General features: G+C 48.0%; 1 protein-coding gene across 1 annotated transcript; it reads left to right on the forward strand.

The window, feature by feature from the left end:
- Positions 1-393: 393 nt before the first annotated feature.
- Positions 394-27,860, forward strand: LOC139235369 (zinc finger protein 436-like; the record flags this gene model as incomplete). The annotated part of the gene is made up of 2 exons (XM_070866512.1): positions 394-815; positions 27,488-27,860. Coding segments are annotated over 2 exons (795 nt in total), but the record flags the coding sequence as incomplete, so codon positions are not given.
- Positions 27,861-27,997: the final 137 nt, after the last annotated feature.

Below are 27,997 nucleotides of genomic sequence, written 5' to 3' on the forward strand. Positions count from 1 at the left end.
CTTTGAAAGTGGAAGGAGAAATGTTTGTCTGTTCTGACTGTGCGAAAAGATTTCAAATATCTGTGTGACTGGAAAAGCACCGTGTTCCAGTGCACTGCCTGTGGAAAGAGCTTTAACCAGTTGCACAGCCTAAAGAAACATTGCACCATTCACAGCGGGGAGAAACTGTAAACGTGTTGTGTGTGTGGGCGAGGCTTCAACTGATCGTCCAACCTGGAGAGTCACAAGGATACCCGCACCATGGAGAAACCGTGGAAATGTGTGGACTGTGGGAAGGGATTCAGATCACCATCTGTCCTGGAAATTCATCAAAACAGTCACACTGGGGAGAGGCCATTCACCTGCTCTGAGTGTGGGAAGCGATTCACTCAGTCATCCGACCTGCTGAAACACCAGCGAGTTCACACTGGGGAGAGGCCGTTCACCTGCTCAGAGTGTGGGAAGGGATTCACTTGTTCATCCAACCTGCTGACACACCAGCGAGTTCACACTGGGGTGAGGCCGTTCACCTGCTCGGAGTGTGGGAAGGGATTCACTCAGCCATCCATCCTGCTGACACACCAGCGAATTCATACTGGGGAGAGGCCGTTCACTTGCTCTGAGTGTGGGAAGGGATTCACTCAGTCATCCCACCTGCAGTCACACCAGCGAGTACACACTGAGGAGAGGCCGTTCACCTGCTTGGAGTGTGGGAAGGGATTCACTTGTTCATCCAACCTGCTGGCACACCAGCGAGTTCACACTGGGGAGAGGCCGTTCACCTGCTTGGAGTGCGGGAAGGGATTCACTCAGTCATCCACCCTGCTGAAACACCAGCGAGTTCACAAGTGACTGCAGGAGTTGGATTCTGCTGTTATTGAGGCTGTTAATCACATCCTGACTGAACCATGTTCATTCTGACAGTTGTGGTTTGTCTCTGTTGATGTTAATAACCCTGTAACTGGGCTGGACTTTAATATTCTGGATATATTGCTGATTGTGTTCTCGGGGCTGCAGTGTCCATTTAAGAAACACTGTTGGTTATCTTTCCCCTTAATTCAGCAATTCTCAACAGAAATTTAGTTTGCAATAAAATTATGAACTTTAACTTTAATCCTAAATTGATCTTTGGTACAAAATCTAGAATCGTGTGTGAAAGTTTCCAGTGAATAAAATCTCCAATTGGAATGAGCTTGCTGACAATTCTTAATGACTTGCTCATTACACACAGTGGCCCCTCCATATCCACCAGAAAGAAGGGGAATAGGAATTGGTGGGGAATCAGTGTACCCAAATGTTGTCCTTCCCATCTGGGTGTGTCAATCCTCTCGGCACGAGAATGGAGACAAGTCCAGACCAAAACTGTGCGCAGTAGCCCAGGTGTGGTCTTACAGTTGTAGCAGGATTCCTTATTTTTAGACTCCATCCCATTTGCAATAAAGGCCAGCATACAGTTTGCCTTCCTGATTATTGCTGTACCTATATGCAAACATTTTGAGTTTCATGTACAAGAATCCCCAGATCTCTCTGTATAACAGCATTTTATAATCGTCCACATCTAAATAATAATTTGCTTTTTTTTTCCTACCAAATGAAATCACCTGATATTTTACAATATTATAGTCCATCTGCCAGATTTTTGCCCACTCATTGAACCTATCTATATCCCTTTGTAGATTCTTTGCGTCCTCCTCACAACTTGCTTTCTCACCTATCTTTGTACCATCGGCAAATTTGGCTATGTTACACTCGGTCCCTTCATCCAAGTCATTAATACAAATTGTAATTAGTTGAGGCCCCAGTACTTATCACTGCGGCACCCCACTAGTTACTGTTTGCCAACCTGAAAATGACCCATTTATCCGGACTCTCTGTTTTCTGTTAGTTCAACAATCCTCTATCCATGCTGATATATTATCCCCAACCCCGTGAGCTCTTAGCATGTGCAGTAATATTTTGTGTGGCACCTTATTGAATGCTTTCTGGAAATCAAAATATACAACATCAAGTGGTTCTCCCTTATCCACTCTGCTCGTTACATCCTCAAACATCTACAGCAAATTTGTCAAACATGATTTCCCTTTCATAAAACCATGCTAACTCTGCCTAACTGCAGTATGGTTTTCTAAATGTCCTGCTAGTACTTCCTTAATGATGAACTCGAGTATTTTCCAACTGACAGATGGAAGGCTAACTGATGTATAGTTTCCTGCTCTCTGTCTCCCTCCTTACTTGAATAAGCGTGTTACATTTGCAGTTTTCCAGTCCACTGGGACCTCTCCAGAATTCAGGGTATTTTGGTGGATTACAACCAATGCATGCACTATCTCTGCAGCTAATTATTTTAAGACCCGAGGATGCATGCCATCAGGTCCAGAGGACTTGTCCACCTTTCGTCACATTAGTTTGATTAGCACTTTATCTGTAGTGATAGTGATTGTTTTAAGTCATCCCCCCCAACTCCCCCTCCGCAATAGCTCCTTGGTTAGCAACTGTTGGTATGTTTTTAGTGTCCTCTACCGTGAAGCCTAATACAAAATATTCGTTCAAAATCTCTGCCATTTCCGTGTTTCCCATTAGTAATTCTCCAATGTCATCCTCTAAATGAGCAATGTTTACTTTAGATACTCATTTCCTTTTTATATCCCTGTAGAAGCTCTTACTGTCTGTTTTTATATTTCTTGCTAGTTTGCTCTCATCTGCTATCTTCTCTGTCTTTTTCATTTTTTAGTTGTCCTTTGCAGGTTTCTAAAAATTTCCAATCCTCTGGCCTTCCACTGTCCTTCACAACATTATCTGCCATTTTTTCCAATTTGATACCATCCTTTACTTCCATGATGACACTTGTTGCACACGTGATTGACCAGGACACGAGAAGTGTGGTTGTTCCACAACGACAGGGTTTCATCTGTTTCAACAGAAACAACTACACTGTGTTACTTCCAGAAATAATCCCCGCTGTCTGGCCTGAATGAATCCTTCACTACCAAATGCTGCAATGTTTCCTCCACCCCACAGAGTTCCATCTGTTTAAAGCCACGACAGAAATGTCCCATTTCCTCCTGGAGTTTGAAGGACATCAGCTTTAACAATGGGGCAGAGTTTCAGCCAATGAGCGAGATCCAGACCCAGCCCCGCCTACTGCGGGGCTGCAAGCCCCACCTCTCGTACACTGTGATTGCTTGGAGGATCAACCGCCTGCCTGGTCCTCCAGCCCCGCCCCCACTCTCCCTATTGGTCGGGAGCTGCCGTCAATCAGCCGGGCAGTGTGAGCTGAGTGTGCACAGTGGGTAAGTCAGCAGGTGAGAGATGGGCAGAGGGAGGGAGCGGGTTAATAAAGAACGCGCTTATTTGTACTGCCAAAATGGCCGCCACGCCGCACCATTTGTCTATGATTGTTCCCTTGGAGGATTAGCCAAACCCTGAGATTTCACTGGAATGTGTAACTGGAACCGCCCATCCCAAGGTCTCACTGACTTTGCAAATTGTAACTTGATCCACTTTGAATTCCTGAAGTGACAGAGGACAGAGCTCCCTATAAGATAGCAAGGGCCAGCCAAAGTACCTTGCCCCCATCCCAATGCATGCATCCCCCAGCCGAAGTGCATTACTCCAGTCCAATACATGCCTCTCCCAGCCGAAGTGCTTTACCCCAGTCCCAGTGCATGCCTCCCCCAGTCAAAATGCATTACCCCCATCCCAGTGCATACCTCCCCCAGCAGAAGTACTTTACCCCAGTCCCAATACATGCCTCCCCCAGCAGAAGGGCTTTACCCCAGTCCCAAGATATGCCTCCCCCAGCTGAATGTCTTACCCCAGTACCAGTGCATGCCTCACCCAGCAGTAGTGCCCGACTCTGGTCCCATTGCATTTCTCCTCCCGCCAAAGTATCTTACCACCGTCCAAGTATATGCCTCCCACAGCCAAAGTGCCTTACCCCAGTACCAGTATAAGCCTCCCCCAGTTGAAGTGCCTTACCCCAGTCCTAGTCGATGCCTCCCCCAGGCAAAGTGCCTTACCCCAGTCCCAGTATATGCCTCCCCCAGCCAAAGTGCCTTACCTTGTCCTATTGCATTTCTCCCTCATCCGAAGTGTCTTACCACCATCCCAATATATGCCTCCCACTGCTGAAGTGCCTTACCCCAGTCCCAGTGTATCACTCCCCCAGCTGAAGTGCCTTACCAATGTTCAAGTGCATGCCTCCCCCAGCCGAATTGCCTTACCCCAGTCACAGTGCATGCCTCCCCCAGCCAAATTGCCTTACCCCAGTCCCAGTATTTGCCTCCCCCAGCCGAAGGGCCTTACAAAATTTCAAGTGCATGCCTCCTCCAGCTGAAGTGCCTTACCCCAGTCCCAGTGTCTGCCTCCCCAGCTGAAGTGCCTTACCCCAGTCCCAGTGCAACCCTCCCCCAGCTGAAGTGCCTTACCCCAGTCCCAGTGCATGCCTCCCCCAGCTGAAGTGCCTTCGCCCAGTCCTAGTGCACCTGCCCCCAGCCAAGGTGCCTTACCCAAGTCCGAGTGCAGGCCTCCCCCAGCCAAAGTGCCCTACCCTCGTCCCATTGCATTTCTCTCCCTGCCGAAGTGTTTTACCACTGTCCCAGTATATGTCTCCCCCAGGCAAAGTGCCTTACCCCAGTCCCAGTATATGCCTCCCCCAGCCAAAGTGCCTTACCCCAGTCACAGTATATGCCTCCCCCAGCCGAAGTGCCTTAACCCAGTAGCAGTGCAGGCCTCCCCCACTCGAAGTGGCTTAATCTAGTCCCATTGCATTTCTCGCTCATCAGAATTGTCTTACCCCAGTCCCAGTATATGCCTCCCCCAGCTGAAGTGCGTTACACCAGTCCCAGTGAATGCCACCCCAGCTGAATTGCCTTACCCCAGTCCCAGTTTATCCCTCCCTCAGTTGAAGTGCCTGACCGCAGTCCCAGTGTTAGCATCCCCCAGTTGAAGTACCTTACACAAGTCCCAGGTATCCCTCCCCCAGTTGAAGTGCGTTACCCGAGTCGCAGTGTATCCCTCCCACAGCCGAAGTGCCTTACCCCAGTCACACTGTGTCCCTCCCCAGTTGAAGTGCCTTACTCCAGTTCGAGTGCACACCTCTGCCAGCCGAAGTCCCTTACACCAGTGCCAGTGCATGCCTCTCCCAGCCAAAGTACCTTGTCCCAGTCCCAGTACCAGTATATGCCTCCACCAACCGAAGTGCCTTAAACCAGTCGTAGTTTATGCCTATCCCAGCCGAAGTGCCTTACCCCAGTCCCAATGCACACCTCCCCCAGCTGAAGTGCCTTGCCACAGTGTGAGTGCATGCCTCCCCCAGCCAAAATATTTTACCCCAGTCGCAGTGCATGCCTTGCCCAGCCGAAGTGCCTTACCCTAATCTCAGTATATGCATCCCCCAGCTGAAGTGCCTTATCCCAGTCCCAGTGTATCCCTCCCCCAGTTGAAGTGCCTTAGCCTAGTCACAGTTTATGCCTCCCCCAGTTGAAGTGCCTTACCCCATCCCATTGCATACGTCCCCCAGCCGAAGTGCCTTACCCTAGTTAGAGTGCATGCCTCCCCCAGCCGAAGTGTCTTACCCCAGTCACAACATATGCCTCCCCCAGCCGAAGAGCCTGATCCCAGTCACAGTGCATGCCTCCCCCAGCCGAAGTGCCTTAATGCAGTCCAAGTGAATGCCTCCCCCAGCCGACGTATCTTACCCCAGTCCCAGTTTATCCTTCCCTCAGTTGAAGTGCCTTACCCCAGTCCCAGTGCATGCCTCCCCCAGGTGAAGTGCCTTAGCCCAGTCCCAGTGTCTCCTTCCCCCAGTTGAAGTGCCTTACCCCAGTCCCAGTGTTAGCGTCCCCCAGTTGAAGTGCTTCATCACAGTCCCAGTGTATCCCTCCCCCAGTTGAAGTGCCTTACCCCAGTCCCAGTGTTAGCGTCCCCCAGTTGAAGTGCCTTACCACAGTCCCAGTGTATCCCTCCACCCGTTGAAGTGCATTACCCCAGTCGCAATGTATCCCTCCCCGAGCCGATGTGCCTTACCCCAGTCCCACTGTATCCCTCCCCAGTTGAAGTGCCTTACCCAATTCACAATATATGCCTCCCCCAGCCGAAGTAGCGTTTCTCAGTGCAAATGCATGCCTCCGCCAAGCAAAGTACCCTACCCCAGTCCCAGTGAAAGCCTCCCCCAGCCAAAGTGCCTTATACCAGTCCCAGTGTATCCCTCCACCAGTTGACGTGCCTTACCGCAGTCCCAGTGCATGCCTCCCCCAGTTGAAGTACCTTACACAAGTTCCAGGTATCCCTCCCCCCGTTGAAGTGCATTACCCTAGTCCCAGTGTATCCCTCCCCCAGCCGAAGTGCCTTACCCCAGTCCCAGTATATGCCTCCCCCAGGAGTAGTGCCTAACCCCAGTCCCAGTGCATTCCTCCTCAGCCAAAGTGCCCTACCCCAATCCCAGTATATGCCTCCCCCAGCTGTAGTGCCTTACCTCAGTCCTAGTGTAACCCTCCCTCTGTTGAAGTGCCTTACCCCAGTCTGAGTGTGTGCCTCCCCCAGTTGAAGTACCTTGTTCCTGTCCCAATGTATCCCTCCCACATTTGAAGTGCCTTACCTCAGTCCCAGTGTATCCCTCCCCAGCAGAAGTGCCTTACCCGAGTCCAAGTGTATCCCTCCCCCAGTTGAAGTGCCTTCCCCCAGTCCCAGTGCATGCCTCCCCCAGTTAAAGTGCCTTACTCCAGTCCGAGTGCACACCTCTGCCAGCCGAAGTCCCTTACACCCGTGCCAGTGCATGCCTCTCGCAGCCAAAATGCCTTGTCCCAGTCCCAGTATATGCCTCCATCAACCAAAGTGCCTTAAACCAGCCAAAGTGCCTTACCCCAGTCCCAGTACACACCTCCCCCAACCAAAGTACCCTACCCCAGTGCCAGTATATTCTCCACTAGCCGAAGTGCCTTACCCTATTCCCAGTACATGCCTCCCCCAGTTGAAGTGCCTTAGCCCAGTCCCAGTTTATGCCTCCCCCATTTGAAGTGTCTTATTCCAGACCCAGGGAATCCCTCCCACAATTGAAGTGCCTTACCCCAGTGCCAGTGTAACCCTCCCTTAGTTGAAGTGCCTTACCCCGGTCCAGTGTATCCCTGCCCCAGTTGAAGTGCCTTACCCCAGTCCCAGTATATGCGCCCCCAGCCTTAGTGCCTTACCGCAGTCCCAGGGTATCCCTCCCCAGCTGAAGTGCCTTAGCCCAGTCCCGGTGTAAGCCTCCCGCAGTTGAAGTGCCTTATTCCACACCCAGTGTATCCCTCCCACAGTTGAAGTGCCTTTCCTCCAGTTACAGTGTATCGCTCCCCAGCCAAAGTGTCTTACTCCAGTCCCAATGTATGCCTCCCCCAGTTGAAGTGCCTTACCCCAGTGCCAGTTTATCCCTCCCCCAGTTGAAGTGCCTAACCCCAGTCCCCGTATATGCTTCCCCCAGCCGTAGTGCCTTACCCCAGTCCCAGTGCATGCCTCCTCAGCCAAAGTGCCCTACCCCAATCCCAGTATATGCCATCCCCAGCTGTAGTGCCTTACCTCAGTCCCACTGTAACCCTCCCTCTGTTGAAGTGCCTTACCCCAGTCCCAGTGTATCCCTCCCCCAGTTGAAGTACCTTGTTCCTGTCCCAATGTATCCCTCCAACATTTGAAGTGCCTTACTCCAGTCCCAGTGTATCCCTCCCCAGCCGAAGTGCCTTACCCCAGTCCAAGTGTATCCCTCGCCCAGTTGAAGTGCCTACCCCCAGTCCCAGTGCATGCCTCCCCCAGTTGAAGTGCATTGTTCCAGTGCCAGTGTATCCCTCCCCAGCCGAAGTGCCTTACACCAGTCCAATTGTATCCCTCGCCCAGTTGAAGTGCCTCCTCCAGTTGAAGTGCATTGTTCCAGTCCCAGTGTATCCCTCCCACAGTTGAAGTGCGTTTCCCCAGTCCCACTGTATCCCTCCCCCAATTGAAGTGCCTTACCCTAGTCTAAGTGTATCCCTCCCCAGCCGAAGTGCCTTACCCCAGTCTAAGTGTATCCCTCCCCAGCCGAAGTGCCTTACCCCAGTCTAAGTGTATCCCTCCCCAGCCGAAGTGCCTTTCCCAAGTCCTATTTCCCTGCACCACCTGCATGGAATGATTCGGGCCAGGAGGGGGCGGGGCTTGCTGCTTGTCAATCACAAAGTGCAGAACCAATAGTTTCCTGGGTTAATAAACCCGGGGAGTGAGAGGGGTCACACAGCCCAAGTCTGGGCCCAGGCCCGAGAGACAACACTCCGCACCATCCGCTTCAAACACACCCGGGCTGGTCCCCAGGCCCCGAATCACAGCCTGCAGACCCCGTGTTTACCCACCGGTTACAGACACGGTCAATGAGCGTCCGGGGGAGTGGGCTCAGCGGCCGCCATCTTGCTCAGGGCGGGGCGAGCAGGCTCAGCGGCCGCCAACTTCGCCAGGGTGGGGCGTTGGAGATCGTGCTGAGCGGCCGCCATCTTGGTCTGGGCGGGTCTCGCGGCGCATGCGTGGCTTTTTCAGCAGGGACAATGGGTGGGCGGGGCTTCAGGTTGCCTGTCAGTTTGATTGGACCACATGTTTGTGACCAGGTCAGTGGCCCCTGAAAGGGAGTCTTCTTGTGCTGATTGTTGCCTGGTGACTCTGGGCCAGCCCGACTCACCTTATTGGGCCAGTCTGGGCTCACCCCATTGGGCCAGCCTGGGCTCACCCTATTGGCCATCCCGGGCTCACCTTATTGGGGCAGCATGGGCTCACCCTATTGGACCAGCACAAAAGATGCAGTGCCCAGCAGAGAGAATCATCAGCTCAGTGATTTTATTCTCACTCTGTGCACAGCGGGTGCAGAACTGAACCCAACCTTGTAAACTGGAAATGCATCATCACAGTCACATTGGGGAGAGGACGTTCACCTGCCCTGAGTGTGGGAAGTGCTTCACTAAGTCATCCAACCTGCTGACACACCAGCGAGTTCACAAGTGACTGCAGGGGTTAGATTCTGCTGTTATTGCTGGTGTTAATGGCTTCCTGACTGAATCTTGTTTCTTGTGTTGGTTGGAATTTGTTTCTGCTGATGTGAATAACCCCTATAACTGGGCTGGAGTTTAATAATTTGATATTATAAATAACAGAGTGTGGCGATATTTGATGTCTCCAAGATAAGAGGGGACTAAGTTATATCCTGTTGCCGACTGCACCATTTTGTGCATTTTCTACTTTCTAACTCTACATTATTTCAGTCTCATATCTTTGGTTACTCTCAGGGACAAGTCCCAGTTCCTCTTACCTTCCAGAGTACCTCTCCTTGCCTTGGTATCGAGCAAAGGTGTCAGAAACACGCCCGGGATCACTAAACACAAAACCCACTCTCTTAATCACTTTCAGATACTGGACTGAATGTGTGCCTCTGTTGGAGCAGATTTTTGGACATATACTTGACTAGTATACGGGACCAAACATTTGTTTTTATTTTCCCCTTGAATGTATTTTGTAAGGGACAATACTGATGCATTGTGCTTTATACAAAAAAACACAGTTAGACTTCAAGGTATGCTGGCCTTGAGTTATGGAGATAGGAAAGTGAGATAATGAATGACTGAAGAGATAAGTGGGGGTATGTTTGTCTTTACCGATGCCAAAAAGCCTGCCACTTGTTTTTTTGTTGATAAAAGGGGAACTAGTCCTCTTGGATGTATATAATTCCTGTCACAATGCGATGCTGGTTTATATCAAGAGCTCAGCCTTGGACAGTAATTCTATGAAAAGCTTTGTAAATCTTGTAATGCGATGAATGGACTTAAGGACCAGTGCTAAAGCACGTGATGTAAAGTGACGTAATTTGTAAGATAAAAAACTTCACTGCAGATATCAAATTGAGAAGCTGGTTCAGAGACAGGTGTATCTAACACTTCTCCCAAAGCTTTGTCTCCGATTTAATAAATCTCTCTTTATATATTATACAGTCTCGGAAATATTTTTCCACAACAAAATGGCGTCACAAACAGGATACAGTTTCATCAGACGTGATCACTTAAGACAGTATCTGGTATCTGGTGTTAGAGACTGAGAGAGAGGTGTATGAGCACGATGGGATAGTGTATAAGATACGAGTAAGTAGATAGCAGGAGGAGGCTGACTAACCAGTTTGAGTTGTCCCTTTAGTAAATAAGGTCGGTGCAGAAGGGAGCTGATCACTCCAACCTAGAGGCGAAACTCCGGTGGTAAGGAAACACTCTAGCTTTGTTGCAAAGACAAAGGGTCTCCACAGAGTAGTCATGGCCATGAGTATTACAGAAACAAAGGGAAACGTCCGAGACTGGCGAACATGGAAGGTAAGGAAGGGAATGTAAAACGCGGGCTGCCCGGGTCATTAATTAATTCCTATCATTAATTGTAACTTGCGTAATTACGTAATGCCATAAACAAGCTGATGGTGACTATCTTAAGTGACATATGGATCCAAAAATAGAACTGGCCAGACTTAAGCTTTGTTGAATGAAGAGAGACTTTTGTGATGTCTATTTTGAATGAGAATACTTGAGTGATTTTGACAGCGGAATGAATGAAAAGCCTGTTTGGGAAGGTATGGAGTGGCTGACTGATTTAGCTCCACCCACCTTTTCCAAACAGAGTGAAAGTTTTTTTAACATTTCGTAGTGTTGTCCTGTATATGGGAAGTTTTAGAAAGTGTGAACCTTCTGGTATTACATTTTAAGTTAGAAACGCAGGTGTGGATATATACGGATAATAAGTTACAGAGCTAGGAAATGCACAAAGGATAGGTTTGTTGAATAAAAGATAAAAATTCATGGTCCTGGTAGTAAAAAAATAAAGAATTTATTCGTCACGCCCACTTACTTGTCGAAAGAAAACATGCAATTGGGTTGAAAGACATAAATTTAGTCGAGGAATGAGATAAAGAATGCCTTTTAAAACGCTCGCATTTTCCTTTGTGTCAAACCTTGACACAAAAGCTTCGAGCTCAGTTTAAAAGAAAAAAGTTTTAAATCTAGAAATACCTTCAGGGATCAGGTCAAACTCCTGGGCTAGTGGTGAGCTATCTGTGAAGGTGTAAAATGGACTGTTGCAAAAGGCTAAAACAGTAAGCTTTAGCAGTTTAGAAAAGAAAAAGATAAAGACGCAACTTTGAAAATAAACAAATTGAACGATTGGAAAGAAAAAGTGTCTTCGATTGTCTGATGATTTTAAATACAAAACCTAATTTGAAGAAAGGTGATCTAATAAAAAAAAAGACGTAATGCACTAATTAGGATCTGGAAAAAAAAGGGGTGTTTGCGATGGATAAAGACATAACTTACGAAATACCAGTTGTGAAAAAGATATCGGTTTAATTGGAAAAAAAAAGAATTTGAAGAGGTAAAAAACACTCTCCATTGATGATGATTTTAAATTATTAAAATTAAGTCAGTGCCGCTGGGGCCCGAGACGAACAGACAAGTATTGAGAAACTATACCAGGACACTTCTGAAGAGGAAATAGGTATGTGGACAAAGCAGGGCGCAACGCAAGGGAAGGATAACGTTCGGAGACGAAACGACAAGGTAATGGCGCCTGAATGCATACAGAATACCTTATTGGAGTTGCATCATGGCCTGTCTCATTCAGGATGAGAGGCCATGACCGGGAGTCTTGGGAGAGATTGGTGGTGGAAAGGGATGGGGAGAGATATCACCAAACATTGCCATCGATGCGTTACGTGCGCACAATATAATCCAGGCCGGCCCATTAATATTAAAATGGGACACCAGCCCTGTCCACGGGGGCCATGGGAACATGTAACAAATTGATTTCACAGGTCATTTGCCCCCATCCCATGTTAAAAGATATTGCCTAGTGATTATAGATCAACTTAACCGGTGGGTGGAAGCTTTCCCCACACGTGATTGCACTGCCTCAACAGTGGTAAGGATATTCTGACCAAGGCACCCACTTTACCAGGAAGATTGTAAAAACAATATGCCAGCTGATGGGCATAAAACAAAAATTCCACATCCCCTACCACCCGCAGAGTTCTGGGATGGTAGAGCGCATGAACCATACCCTTAAGAACGCCCTGGCAAAGGCCATGCAAACGTCAGGAAAAACGTGGATGGAAGTATTACCCATTATTTTGATGAAGTTAAGAGCCACGACAAACTGGACAACCGGATTAACCCCTTATGAACTAATGACAGGAAGGGCGATGCAATTACCAGAGAACATCATAACAGGGGGAGCCGATGTCGGCCCATTAAAAGACAAAATAAAACGGTATGTTTTGGAACTAAGTACTCAATTAAAAGGGATGCATAAATTAGTTAGGGACAATCAGGAAGAAAGAGACGCGGAAGCAGAGCTTACAAAGCTCCCTGAAGTCCCGTTTGCGGGAAGTCGCGTTATGGTAAGGGTCCTCCCGGGAAAACTGGGGTTTGCCCCAAAATGGATAGGACCATATGAGGTTATAATCAGCGGGGACACTGGTGCCTGCATCGATGTTAATGGGAACGGACAATGGAAGCATTGGACCCAGCTTAAGGTTTTTGAACCAGCCGTTTAGCACACGTATTAGTTGTTGTTGTTTGTCTATTTACAGATTGACAGCGAAAGATTCTTCAAGCAAGCCATACGGCCATTTTGACTATTTGTTAATTATAGAGTAATAAGATGAAACTATATATTGTGATCGGTGCGATTATCATAGTTCGTGTTTGGTCCGGCCTGCTAGCTAGACCGAAACGAGAGTTATATGTGAATACCTTTTTGTACATGTCTTATGTTTATGCGCAAAATGGGAACTTTTCCATTTGCTGGGTATGTTCGCACATCCCCATACATAGCAAAGGAGGCATCCCTTTGAGGTCAATCTCCCTTAACATTTCGGAAGTAGCGGAGTGGGTAATAAAGAAACATGGAGATGGGGATGGGGGGGGGGGGGGTTCCTTTTAGATGCATTGACGGATGGTACCAGCCGGAATACAATAGGTCGGTACGACCCCCGTTCCTGGTTTTGACCAACACGTCAGGAGTTGGAAGACCCACCGCTGACATTTATTTCACTCGAAACCTGACTGATGAGGAAACAGGTTTTGAGCAGGATATAGCAATTGTACGCAATACTTTAACCTCACCAGTTGGAACATAACAGACAGCGAAGCAATAAACCAGGGGTTCCTTGAAATGGAGGGTTTGAAGAATCAGACATGTAGCCAGGACTGGGACCCTAAGATTAGGTGGCGACGGGGGCTGAGAGAGAGATTGGGATCGAATCTAACAGCATACAATGGCACTTATTTTGTGTGCGAGCACAAGGCCTACCCCTGGTTGCCACAGGACTGGAGGGGGTCCTGTTATTTGGGATATGTGGTCACCTTTGTCAGACGGGTACATACTTTAGCAGAAGTACAGACACCAGGTCGAGTAATATGAGCTCTTACCTCGGTAGAGAGGCTATTTGGGGTTATGATGCTCCCATTCGGGATAGGACGCACCATGGATGAATTACGTAACCTAGAGAGGGTACTGGAACAGATAGTTAACGACACTGCTGAAGCAATGGAGGGCTTAACGGCTGAAATTGTAACCATACGCACAATCGTACTCCAGAACCGAATGGCCCTAGATACTAGCACAAAGTGCGGGCACATGTGCCTTAATTGGAGCTGAATGTTGCACTTACATTCCCGATAATTCAGAAAACATAACCAACCTCGCTGATCACATAAGAAGGGAGGTAAAGAAGTTATCCACGACAGCAGGAGGATCTGGCTGGTTTGACTGGCTGTTAGGGGAATCCTGGGGGTCCTCTCTTATGCATGGAGTAATTATTCTGGTTGTAATAATAGTTACTTGCTGTCTGATTATCGGGTGTTTTAATATCTGCTGTAAAGTTATGATGGCCCGACTGATGCCAGTAGCCAGTGTAATCGCCGAAGAAGCAGCAGCACACCTGATGGAAATACCTGAAAACACCAAGGATGAAGAAACAGACGACGTTGATACTGACCACTATCTTTGAAGGGTAGCCTGGAGCTACAGGCAAGGTGGACATACGGAACATCAGGGAAGTAACATATCCCAAAGGATGAATATATGACACCATGCTACTATCATTGTGGTCATCTGGATTTCGTGAACATCCTCCAGGACCAAAAGGAGCGGATTTTTGGACATATACTTGACTAGCATACGGGATCAAACATTTGTTTTTATTTTCCCCTTGAATTAATTTTGTAAGGTACAATACTGATGCAATTTGTTTTTGCAAAAAAACACAGTTAGACTTCAAGGTATGCTGACCTTGAGTTATGGAGATAGGAAAGTGAGATAATGAACAACTGGAGAGATAAGTGGGGGTATGTTTGTCTATACCGGTGCCAAAAAGCCTGCCACTTTTTTTTTTGTTGATAAAAGGGGAACTAGTCCTCTTGGATGTATATAATTCCTGTCACAATGCGAGGCTGGTTTATATCAAGAGCTCAGCCTTGGACAGTAATTGTATGAAAAGCTTTGTAAACCTTGTAATGCGACGATTGGACTTAAGGACTAGTGCTAAAGCACATGATGTAAAGTGATGTAATTTGTAAGATAAAAGAACCTCACTGGAGATATCAAATTGTGAAGCTGGTTCAGAGACAGGTGTATCTAACACTTCTCCCAAAGCTTTGTCTCCGATTTAATAAACCTCTCTTTATATATTATACAGTCTCGGAAATATTTTTCCACAAAACCTCAGAGCATCTCTCTCTAAACCAATCACATCAAATAATTGGCAAAGGTTTAGAATCAACTAGATGAATAAGTAAACACATCACAGCCTAATAACCTCGCTCTATATTCACAGGAGAAAGACTGTTATCTCACGCCTCGAATGTCAATTGGTGAGATGAGCGACTGAATCACTGTCCATGTGCAACAGCAATCGTGTCCCCACATTTGCAGTGTTGAGTCAGGTGGGCGCACGAGTATCACAGGCTGAACGATTGTTTAAGGTACATCCACACACACAACATGTGTCCTGTTTCTCCCCGCTGTGATTGGTGTTTTTACAAAGGCTGATGATAAGCTGATCCTGATCAATCCAGGGAATCTGTCAAATCTTGACGTGATGTCTGGTTTGAGTTTCCCAGCTGCAGATCCTCCTCTTCTAATACTCTGCAAATGGTGGTTACAAACGTTGTTACTTTAAGTAAAGGATTGAAATTCAGAACACACTATTCCAGATTCTACAGAACATCTTGTCCTCTCGTGTCCCCCCTAAGCTGTAAATTCCTTATTCAAGACTCTCCCCTCCATCCTCACTCTCTAAAACCAACATTCCTTTCATCGCCTGAGATGTATTATCTCCAGAAAGTGCTGAATCTGGCTGGGTGCAATTCCACAGACATTAGAAAACCTCTCGTGCCTCACCGTCAGTCGACACAGTGAGTGCCAGCAGGATTCCCACTGTGGTAGGCATCACAGCCTCAAATCCTGTCCTCAAATGACATCCACACACTTCCCAGTTGACGTCACTTGATCGGTCTGAAGAGCAGGGGCAGTGGATGGTTTTTACTCTTATTTAGCCCAATGGTACTGAGGACAATTATAACCCCTGAACTGCTGCCTTGGCTGAGGTCAACCAACAGCCCAGATCAAGGATTGAACTTGGGACCTTCCCAGTCAGTATTGTAGTGTTCTAAAATTTGGGGGGTTGGGGAACGGTTAGAACAGAATATTTTGAAACTAATTTTACTCCACCTTTAAATGAAATCTTCGTCACACTGCACAAATCTGGACTCTTTCCAAATTATACAATTGAATCATCAAAATCAGTGAGACATTTTAGAAATGCTCAAGTCACTGAAATGGACAGCTTTACAATCACTGCACAGTACAGAAGGGAGAGACTGTTAATGGGAGCTCGGTTAGTGAAGTCCTCCGACACCCCAAGATAAACTGGACTGTCCCTTTAACTATAAAGTAGCAGAGAAAGGGGAGTCCCTGTCCCTTTAAATATCTGCCCCATTCCCCTTGGCAGTGGTAGGAGGAACAGCGCACGGTCTCTTTGTATCCTGACCGAGCAAGCACCGCCGGATGGGCTGCCGCAGGGTCCTAAATTCCACATCATCGTTATCGGGTTGAGCAGAACAATTGAAAAGGGCACACACACATTCTTTGCTATATATGTAAATATTTATGTGTGTGTGTGAGCAAAACATGACACTCTTAATGTTTGCTCGTCAATTGCACAGAGATAAATAATTATCTTCACCAATTATTTTCCAACAATTTATTTCCATTTTGTTTACAATGCAATTGCGGGGTGTTTAATAACTTTACCATTTATTGATACCACATTGTCTTGTGTGCTCGTGTTCAGAAAGTGACGTCACACTGACCATTCTGTTACAAGGTGACCATGTCTGTCTGCAGTAATCAGTGGGAAAGCGGATTATATCACATCGAGGATAATGAGCAGCCCCCACCCCCCCTCCCCGCCGTCTCTGCGCTTTATTGTCCAGTGATCATCGCACCGTCACACAGAAGCTCCTGAGATTTACCTCCAGTGTGGATCATTGCTGTAAGTGATGGTAAAAATGAAATTGTATTGGTGAAAGAGGAGCTGGGGTGAGGAGTTGTATTTAGAGAGGGAGTTGAAGAGTCGGGATGAAGGAGGTGTATGAGTGAGGGCGATTTACTGAAATTAATCAGCTCTGTTTTGCTATGATGTGGTTCATTTTTATTTTAAAATGTTTAGAATTGCGTGTTTCACTGAAGTTAAATGTGGGGCAGCAGTTACTTGTGGAAACTGGGTTGTTTCTGTTGAATTAATGTGGACCGTGTTAATTGGGAATAGACTGAGTGGGATCATTCTGTGCTGAATGCAATGCTGGGCTGCGGGTTTGCACTCAGTCCCAGTGACGAGGTGCTTTCGACAACAAATCCAAAAGCTACTCGCATTGTGACACTAAATCCAGGGACCAATTACACTGAGACACCAAATTCAGGGACCACTTCCACTGCGACACGAGATCCTTGGACCACTTACACTGAGGCACCAATTCCAGGGACCACTTACACTGAGACTACAAAATTACACAGGATATACGACACATAAATGGGCCATTCAAAATAGCCAGTCCATGCTGGCGTTTGTGCACCATTCGGGAATTAGAGAGTCTTAGTGTGGGCAATGGTCATGATGCTGAAACCACCTCTAGTGAGGGCAAAAGTTGAGTAATGGATGAAGATATCACGGTGGAATCACATGGTGAATGGTGGGGCCTGGTACAGGAACATAAAAAGTAGGAACAGGCATCGGTCTCATGGCTGATCTGATCATGGACTCAGCTCCACTTTCCTGCTCGTACCCCATAACCCTTTATTCCCTTATTGCTGAAAAATCTATGTATCTCCGCCTTAAATTTATTCAATGACCGAGCCTCCTCAGCTCTCTGGGGCAGAAAATTCCACAGATTTACAAGCCTCTGAGAGAAGAAATACCTCCTCATCTCAGTTTTAAATTGGCGGCCCCTTATTCTGAGACTTTGCCCCCTAGTTTTAGTTTCCCCTGTGAGTGGAAATATCCTCTCTGCAAGCACAATGTCGAGCTTCCTCATTATCCTGTATTTTTCAATAAGATCACCTCTCATTCTTCTGAACTCCAATGAGTATAGGCCCAACCTACTCAACCTATCTTCATAAGTCAATCACCTCATCACTGGACTCAACCTAGTGAACTTTCTCTGAACCGCCTCCAATGCAAGCATATTCCTCCCGAAATACGGAGATGAAAACTGTATGCAGTACTCTTGGTTTGGATTCACCAATATCTTGTGCAGTTGTAGCAGGACTTCTCACCTTTTATAATCCATCCCCCTTGCAATAAAGGTCATCATTCCATTTGCCTTTCTGTTTACTTGCTGTACCTGCATACTAACGTTTTGTGTTTCATGCACAAGGACCACCAACTACCTCTGTATTGCAGCACTTTGCAATTTTTCTCCATTTAAATTATAATTTGCTTTTCTATTTTTTTCAATTTTGTAATAGGTTATTGTCAGAAGCACTTTTCAGACAGGCTGATAATTTGATGTAACCAGCGCAGAAAATGTATCCGTCTGATCTTGTTCCAAAATACCAAAATCTAATGTCACTAATTAAATGTTCGGTGAGATTTGTAGAGATGTGGAAGAAGGGATGAAATGAGGCTTTCAGGAAATAAGGTTCTTTGAATGAACAATTTGTGAGGCAGTTTTGTGACTCGTCTGCATGAGGTTAAAGGCATGAAATGGAAAAGGACACGTCCAGTGACACTTATATTGTCAATAATGGTTTCGATGTTAATTACTCATCATCATAGGCAGTTACTCGGAATCAAGGAAGACTTGCTTCCACTCCTGTAGTGAGTTCTTTGGTGGCTGAACAGTCCGATACGAGAGCCACTGATTTGTCACAGATGGGACAGATAGTTGTTGAGGGAATGGGTGGGTGGGACTGGTTTGTATACGCTCTTTCTGCTGCCTACACTTGACTTCTGCATGCTCTCGGCGTTGAGACTCGAGGTGTTCAGAGAATTACTATCTCCTAAGCCTCATCATCATCATCATAGACAATCCCTCGAAATTGAGGAAGAATTGCTTCCACTCTAAAAGTGAGTTCTCAGGTGATTGTACAGTGTAATATGGGAATTATAGTCACTGTCACTGGTAAGACAGACAGTCGTTGATAGAAAGTCTGGGTGAGGAGTCTGGTTTCTCAGATGCTCCTTCCGCTACCTTCGCTTGTTTGCAGCATGCTCTCGGCGATGAGACTCGAGGTGTTCAGCGCCCTCCTGGATGCTCTTCCTCCACTTACGGTGGTCTTTGGCCAGGGATTCCAAGGTGCCTAATATCCTACTGACGATCCCAACCACTAACCCCAATCCTAACAAATAACCACAACCACTAAACCCTAAACTCGCACCCAAACCCAGTCCCGAACCAAAGGTTGTTCACAGGGATCAGTGGAGGAGCTAAAGACCCGATAATGGAAATATTTAAACAATTATCTTGATGCAAGAAATTCTGCAAGTTATGTAAGTAACAAGAAATTATATCAACAAAACTTTCAAAATCAGCAAAGATAGTTACAAAGATCACACATTTCAAAGACTATTACATATAGTAACCACATTCAAAAATCGTTAAACAATGTACAAAATAATAGATTTCAAGTCTAAAGCATCATAGTTTAATCAATAGTTGGTTGAAAGGAACGTTATATGAGTGTAACATGAGACACTCCGGTTCAGTTTATGACACGCACAAGCCGAATACTCAAACAGAACAACCTTGGGATTTGATGTCATAAAAGATGAACTGGGTGAGAAGTGAAATAATCTACAGTAAGAAAAGGCCCAAAATGGAACAGTCGGTAACAGAACATTAAGTAGATATTGTTATGGAGAAATCAAACATTCGACACAGTGTGTTTGAACCAAGCTGATTTATTCAATATTTGTATAGAACATTAATCTCCAGCTCAGGTATAGGGGTTATTAAGATCAGCAGAAACAAACAATATCTGCCAGAATGAATATCGTTCAATGCCCAATGCAATCCCAGTATATCCTGACCGATTCACCAATGCAGCTTTTAAATGGCAGGTTATTTACCCAGTATGCACCACGGGCGAGAAGGTGCCGAACCCAAACTACAGGAGTTCAGTGCGCAGGCGCGCATCGTGGCTGGTTTTGGAGCATGCGCGGGGAATGTAGTAGCGAAGGAGAAACGGGCAAAATGACCTCCGCAGAAGCGTTCCATTTGAGCGGGTGGAGGGGAGCAATGGACCAGCGGGTCCCTTGGAAGGCTTCATAAAGCATCGGTGCTGCCGCAAGCCCGGAATAATAACCGGCATATCGGCAGTTGCAGTTTTGGGGCTTTCTCCCGGTCACAGGCCCAGGCTAACGGCGGCCATCTTCGTGCAGGAAGGCGGGCTCAGCGCTCGGCCAGCTTGATTCGGTGAGTCGCACCGCGCATGCGCGGCCATCTTGGTTCAGGAACAAAGTGAGCGATGTCAGTGTCTGTTTCCAACCGGGTCCCAGTGGGTAAAGTTGTATATCAGATATTTTATTCTCACTGTCCACACCTCGAATTTCTCAACATCTCCCCTAAAGGCGATGCTTAGTACCGACCCTTTGGGTTAAGTCCTACATAATTGTAACAGAGAAGGGCCAGAAATATTCAATCCTTGGGTTAGATTCCCCATGTTCAGTCCCAGGGTTAGAATCTCCATCTCATCAATATCATAGGCAGTCCCTCGGAATCGAGGAAGACTTGCTTCCACTCCTGAACTGAGTTTATTGGCGGCTGTCCAGTCGAATACGAGAGCCACAGATTCTGTCACAGGTGGGACAGATAGTCGTTGAGGGAATGGGTGGGAAGGACTGGTTTGCCGCACGCTCTTTCCGCTGCCTGCACTTGATTTCTGCATGCTCTCTGCATTGAGACTCGAGGTGCTCAGCGCCCTCCCGGATGCACTTCCTCCACTTAGGGCGGTCTTTGGCCAGGGACTCCCAGGTGTCAGTGGGGATGTCGCACTTTATCAGGGAGGCTTTGAGGGTGTCCTTGTAACGTTTCCGCTGCCCACGATTGGCTCGTTTGCCAAGAAGGACCTCCACAAAAGACCACTTGCTTCGGGAGTCTCATGTCTGGCATGCAAACTGTGTGGCCTGCCCAGTGGAGCTGATCGAGTGTGGTCAGTGCTTCAATGCAGGGGATGTTAGCCTAGACGAGCACAGGATGTTGGTGCACCTGTCATTCCAGGGTATTTGTAGGATCTTGTGGAGACATCATTGGTGATATATCTCCAACGACTTGAGGTGTCTACTGTACATGGTCCGTGCCTCTGAGCCATTCAGGATGGTGGGTATTACTACAGCCCTGTAGACCATGAGCTTGGTGGTAGCTTTGAGGGCCTGGTCTTTGAGCACTCTTTTCCTCCGCCGGCTGAAGGCTGCACTGCTGCACTGGAGGTGGTGTTGAATCTCCTCATCAATGTCTGCTTTTGTTGATAAGACGCTCCCGCAGTATGGGAAATGCTCCATGTTGTCGAGGGCTGCACCGTGGATCTTGATGACTGGGTGGCAGTGTTGTACGTCGAGTACTAGCTGGTGGAGGATCTTTGTCTTACGGATATTTAGCATTAGGCCCATGCTTTCGTGTTCCTCAGTAAATACGTCGACTATATCCTGGAGTTCAGCCTCAGAATGTGCGCAGACGCAGGTGTTGTCCACGTACTGTAGCTCAACGACAGAGGTTGGGGTTATCTTGGACTTTGTCCCGGAAGGGGCGAAGATTAAACAGCTTCCTGCTGGTTCTGTAGTTTTGTTCCACTCCAGCAGGGAATTTGTTGACTGTGAGGTAGAGCATGGCAACGAGGAAGATTGAGAAGAGGGTGGGAGCAATGACGCAGCCCTGTTTGACCCTGGTCCCGACGTGGATTGGGTCTGTAATGGATCCGTTGGTAAGGATTATCACCTGCATGTCATCATGGAGCAGGCGAAGGATGTTGAGACATTTTTGAGGGCATCCAAAATGGAGGAGGATGCTCCATGGAACCTCATGGTTCACAGTGTCAAATCCCTTTGTAAGGTTGAAAAAGCCAATGTATCACGGCTGGCGCTGGTCCAAGCATTTTTCCTGCAGCTGTCGCGCTGCAAAGATCATGTCCGATGTGCCCCGTGGGGCACTGTGACTTCAGGAGGAGCTCCTCGGCCACAGGGAGAAGACGGTTGAAGAGGACTCGAACAAAAACTTTCCCAGTGGTTGATTAGCAGGGAGATTCCTCTGTAGTTGCTGCAGTTGGACTTGCCCCCGCTTTTTAAAGATGGTCACGATCACTGCATCTCTGTGATCTCCCGTCATGCTCTCCTCCCTCCATATGAGAGTGATGAGGTCATGTATTCATGCCAACAACACATCTCCGCCATGCTTTAGCGCCTCAGTAGGGATTCCATCCGCTCCCGTAGCCTTGTTGTTCTTGAGTTGTCTTATGACTTTTCCTACTCATGTAACGTTGGTGTTTCACTGAAGTGGGGGCGGGACGCATACTGTGGGATGGAGTCGAGAACACTCGAGTCAAATTCAGAATCTCGATTGAGGAGATCTTCGAAGTGCTCCTTCCAGCGGGCCTTGACAACCTCGGTGTCCTTGATGAGTGTTTCCCCATTCTTGGCCAGCAGTGGGGTGGGGCCTTGGGAGTTTGGACCGTAGGTGGCCTTGACTGATATGAAGAACCCTCGCACATCATGGCTGTTGGCCAGTTATTGTATCTCCTGTGCTTTCTCCATCCACCACCTGTTCTTTAGGTGCCAGGTTTTTTGTTGGACCTCAGCTTTGAGCCGCCTATAGTGTTGCTTTGCTGCTGCTGAGTTGGGTTGTTGCTTGAGCCTCAGAAATATAAATTCTTGGATCTCTGATCATTCTCATCAAACCAGTCCTTGTGTGTTCTGGTTGAATGACCAAGTGTCTCTTCACAGGCACTGGTTATGAGGCCTGGAGGGCAGACCAAGCACTGTGGGCATTCAGCATCTCAGCGTCATCAAGGCACGTCAGGTTAGCTGTGAAGCATTGGCTGTATAGGACTCTCTTAGCTGGGACTTTAATTGCACCGACATTGACGTTCTTGCGGCACTGCTTCTGCTGTCCCCTCCACATTGGGGTTAATGTCGACGATGGGTCAGGCGGTCGTCCGGCCAACAGTCGTCAGCTCCTGTCATGATGTGGGTGATGCGCACAACCTTGCGATCCCTGGCTCGGATGATGACATAGTCGAGCAGGTGCCAGCGTTTAGAGCAAGGGTATTACCACGATGCCTTGTATTTTTCCCTCTGGCGGAACAAGGTGTTGGTGATGAGAAGTTCATGTTCTAGATATTTTGTCAGGAGTAGGATACTGCTGGAGTTGGCTTTCCCTACCCCCTCACTGCCAATCACGCCTCCCCAGTGGGCTGTATCTTTGCCGACCCTGGCATTGAAGTCACCGAGGAGGATCAGTTTGTCACCTGTGGGGACACAGGACAGGGATGTTTCGAGGTTGGAATAAAAATCCTCTTTGGTCTCATCCATTGCATCCAGTGTTGGGCCATACGCACCGATGACTATGGCGCATTGGTTCCGGGATAGGGTGAGTTGAAGCGTCAAGAGGCGTTCGTTAACCCCAGAGGTGGTGTCTTTGCGGCTGTCGACCAGCTCATTTTGATGGCGAAGCCGACTTTATGAAGGTGGCGTTCTTCCTCTGGTATTCTTTTCCAGAAAAAGGTGTAACCTCTATCTTGTTCCTTGAGCTGGCCTTCCCCTGCCTGCCGGATCTCGCTTAGGGTGGCGATGTCGATGTCAAAGCTTCTAAGTTCCCGGGCATCTATGGTGGTGCGGCATTCTGGCCTGTCCAATGGGAGTCCTGTCGTTTCAGGTCCCAAACTTCATGTTAACGGAGTGGAAGATGCCTGTGTGTGAGTTCTTTTAACGTGGGGTGGCATAGCTGAGCAAGGTCTTGGTCCAGTGGCAAGGGATCCAAGACGACTGGAGACCAGGCACTTCTGTATGAGCCTAATTGCCGAAGGCAAAATGTTGGCTGCAAGCTCGGTGCTGAGTAGCACCCTTGTTGGTAAGTGGTCCGAGGCTTGGTTGGGGGCAGGCATTAGGAAGTCAGTTGTCTGCTGGAGTTCCAAGTGGGAGGTCAGGAAGGAGTAGGAGGGTGAAAGAATCATAGCCAGGCCACCAGTGGGGAAGCGGAGGTCCAGCCGTCGATGAGGAGAGGGATGTAGGCCCGCTGCTGCAGGGATGAAAACCCGCCGCTGGAGTGATATAAGCCCGCCGCAGGAGGGGCTGGGTGATGTCGCGGTCGCCTGGTCGGAGGCACACCTGCTTGCTGGGTGTCGTCGTGAGTAACCTGGTTTCAAATGGCTGAAAATGATGCTAATAAAGCACACCAAACTATTTTCTATTTCGATTGGGGTACAGTATTCAATTGCTTAATAAAACATTTTTAAAATAAAATTATTCTTAAAGGTTCCTCCACATTGTTTAAAAGTTTCTTCAGAAGTTTTAAAAGTTTCTCCCGGAGTTTTAAAAAAGGTTTGCCAAGTTATTTAACATTTTTTCCAGAGGTTTTAAAAGTTTCCCCAAGTTGTTTAAAAGTTTCTCTTGAAGTTTTAAAAGTTTTCCCAAGTTGATTAAATGTTTAAAATTAAAGTCAGTAGTAAGCTACCTGCCTTCATACTGTTCTATGGGTGCTGCCATCCCACTGCAGCTGCACAAAGCCCTGGCTAGACCACACCTGGAGCACTGCGGGGAAGTAGAGGCTCAGTCATCTCTGAAGGGGGCCCGAATGCCTGGACGCCATGTACATTCCCAGTGTTAGAATCCCCATGTACAATGCCAGAGTTAGAATCCCCATGTACAGTCCCAGGGTTAGATTCTCCATTTACTCTCCTAGGGTTAGAATGCCCACATCCTCGCCCAGGGATAAAATCCCCATTTCCAGTCCGAGGGTTAGAATCCCCATTTACAGTGCCTGGGTTAGAACCCCCATGTATGGTCCCAGGGTTAGAATCCCCATGTACTCTCCCAGTGTTAGAATGCCCAAGTACTCTCCAAGGGTTCGAATCCCCATGTGCAGTCCCAGAATTGGAATCCCAATGTACAGTCTCAGGTTTGGAATCCTGTGACTGCACACAGATGAAGAGAACAATTGAGGCCTTGAATCTGAGTTGGGGAAAAATCATAGAAACATGATTCAATTTCCATCCTAAACAATTTGAAATCAAATGAAATGAATTGTTGCAATTAACACATTACTTCCATGCCAAATGGGAAACACGTGATGTGTGGGCTGTGCAGGAGTGTTTGCGCCCGGTTACACAGCATGTCCCTGGCTCTGCACTCTAAATGCACTTCTTTAGGTTCACAGTATCATTGACACATCCAACTGACTAGATGGACCTCGCCCTTTAAACCCCATCTGAGAAATATCAGCATTTGATGTTTAATTTGCTAAACCTTTATAAAACACTGGTTCGGCCTCAGCTGGAGAATTGTGTTCAAGTTTGGGCTCCAAACTTTCATAATGATGGCAAGCTTTTAGAGAAGGTGCAGAAGGAATGGTGCCAGGGAGATGAGACTTCCGTGATGTGGAGATCCTGGTGAAGTTTTCTCCAGAGAGCAGGAAAGGGTAAAAGGAGATTTGATGGAGATGTACAAATTTATGAACGATTTAGGTAGAGTAAATGTGGAGAAAGTGTTTCTAGTGGCATTAGGGAAGGTAACCAGAGGAGTCAGACTTCCGATGATTGGCAAAATAACGAGAGGTGAGATGTGGGATCATTTGTTACTCAGCAAATTGTTCTAATCCAGATTGCACGGTCTTAAAGGGTGGTGGATTGAATTGTAACTTTTAAAACGGAATTGGATAAATACTTGCTGGGAAAAATATATCTAGCAATGGGTAAAGAGCAGAGGAGTGAGACTAATTGAACAGCTCCACCAAAGAGCCGGCACAGACAGGATGGGCTGCATGGCCTCCTGTGCCCTACTCTCCGTGACAATGGTGGATGATCTTACCCAGAGTGCTCCGAATACGCCCTATCTCCATCAGCAGGGGGGCAACGTGGGTAGGCCTGGTCCCTGGAGAGTATGCCCCTGTGCGGAGAGGCACCCGTGGACTGATTGGAGTGAGCATGGCATCAGCATCACCAAGTTTGGCTCTCAGTCACCAGGCAACACCAAGTGTGACTCTCAGTCCCGGGCAGCACCGATTGTGGCTCCCAGGCCTCATGCACAAGGTCGCATGCATCATCGAGTGCGGCTGTCAGGCCCCTGTCAACACCGAGAGTGGCTCTCAGGCCCCGGGCAACACCGAGAGTGGCTCTCAGGTCCCGGGCAACACCGATTGCGGCTCTCAGCCTGCGTGTCAAAGCCTCCGGGCCCGACACCAGCAAATCCCAGGGGCAGTGCCTCCCCCACACCATGAAATACAGCATGCCCAGCAATTCCCAGCCGCTCTGTATCAGGGTGGGTGCTGGATGCGGAAGTCACTCCCTGGTCTCCTGTACAGTATAATATTAGGCAGTCCCTTGAATCGAGGAAGACCCACTTCCACACCAAAACGTGATGAGTTCACAGATGTTTCAATATGAGACCTGATATTCCAGGTCCCGAATTACATATTGAAGGGTGGGAGATTCCTGTGCGTGGATTCTTTTAACGCGTGTGTCCGTTGCATACCAGCCACCAGCCGGGCTGAACAGAGCGAGGTCTTGGTCCAGTGGGAAGGGTTAACCAAGATGACTGGAGACCAAGTTCTGCTGCACAGACCTGGTGCACATACTCCTACTGCCCATAGATCGCAGTGTGGTCTGGCCCATGCTGTCCCTGGGCCCTTGCCTATCCCGGGCCCCGAACTCGCGCCTCTTGTGGCCCCAATCTCTTCACCCCAAACTCCTGTCTCTTGTGGGGCCCAATCTCTCCGCCCCGAACTCTCGCCTTTCGTGGGCCCCAATCTCTTCCCCCACTGAACTCTCGCCTCTCGTGGGGCCCAATCTCACCGCCCAGAACTCTCGCTGCTTGTGGGCTCCAATCTCACCGCCCCGATCCCTCACCTCTCCTGGGCCTCAATCTCTCCGCCCTGAACTCTCATCTCTCCTTGGCCACAATCTCTCCTCCCTGAACACTCACTTCTCCTTGGCCCCAATCTCTCCATTCCGAACTCTTCCCTCTCCTTGGCCCCAATCTCTCAGCCCCGAACTCTTCCTTATCCTTGGCCCCAATCTCTCAGCCTCGAATTCTCGGCCTTGTGGGCCACAATCTCTCAGCCCCGATCTCCCGGCGCTACTCCACCTGGACCTCACCACTCCTCTGCTGCTTGCCACACCACCTGCTGTACCTGGGCCGTTCTGATGATCCTGTCCATGCTCCAATCGCTGACCTGGATTCCGGTACAAAGCAAAATCTAGAATCTCAAGTCTACAAATCTAGGGCAATTTAGAATAAATCGCCTCTCAACTATGCTGCAAATGTTAGAAAGACGCTTTGGATACCTGGCCTCCTATGTGGGTCTGTTTGTTGCATCTGTTTGAGCTGGAGTGGAGATGGAGGAGAAGCTGCTGGGTTTCACTCCCAGTATTTCTGGGCCCAGTGGGACCAACAATTCCCCATGTGGGGCTCTCAATGGAGGTGGGTTCCCTTTCCTGAAGGACATTAATGAACCAGTTAGGTTTTACCACAAACTGGCAGCTTTTATGGCTACTATTTCTAGTGCTGGTGCCAGAAATTACCAAGTTCATTAAGTTCAATTTCTCAAAGTGCCTTTGTATTTTTGTGGGTTCTCTCTCATCCACCCTTTTTCATGAATGAAATTCACTTTACAGGGTGTTAAAAGGGGAGGATTTATCGACCGGAGGCTCAAACATCACATTAACATCTGACGAAGTCACTCGATTCATCGGGAATGGAATATCATCCAGCAGCTATGTATGCAAAAAGCACTGTTCATTGTGGGGAGAAAGTGTACACATGCTCTGCGTGTGGACAAGGCTTCAGCCGATCATCCAACCTGGAGAGACACAAGCGCAGTCACACTGGGGAGAAACTGTCTAAATGTGGGGACTGTGGGAAAAGTTTCAACTACCCGTCCCAGCTGGAAACACACCAACGAGTTCACACTGGGGAGAGGCCGTTCACCTGCTCTGAGTGTCAGGAGGGATTCACTCACTCATCCAACCTGCTGATACATCAGCGAATTCACACTGGGGAGAGGCCGTTCATATGTTCCGTGTGTGGGAAGGGATTCACTCAGTCATCCGCCCTGCTGACACACCAGCGAATTCACACTGGGGAGAGGCCGTTCAGCTGCTCTGAGTGTGGGAAGGGATTCAATGAGTCATCCAACCTGCTGGCACACCAGAGAATTCACACCGGGGAGAGGCCGTTCACCTGCTATGAGTGCGGAAAGGGATTCATTCATTCATCGCACCTATTGAGGCACGAGCGAGT

This window comes from Pristiophorus japonicus, chromosome 23 (genome assembly GCF_044704955.1).
Source record: "Pristiophorus japonicus isolate sPriJap1 chromosome 23, sPriJap1.hap1, whole genome shotgun sequence".
Taxonomy (NCBI): domain Eukaryota; kingdom Metazoa; phylum Chordata; class Chondrichthyes; family Pristiophoridae; genus Pristiophorus; species Pristiophorus japonicus.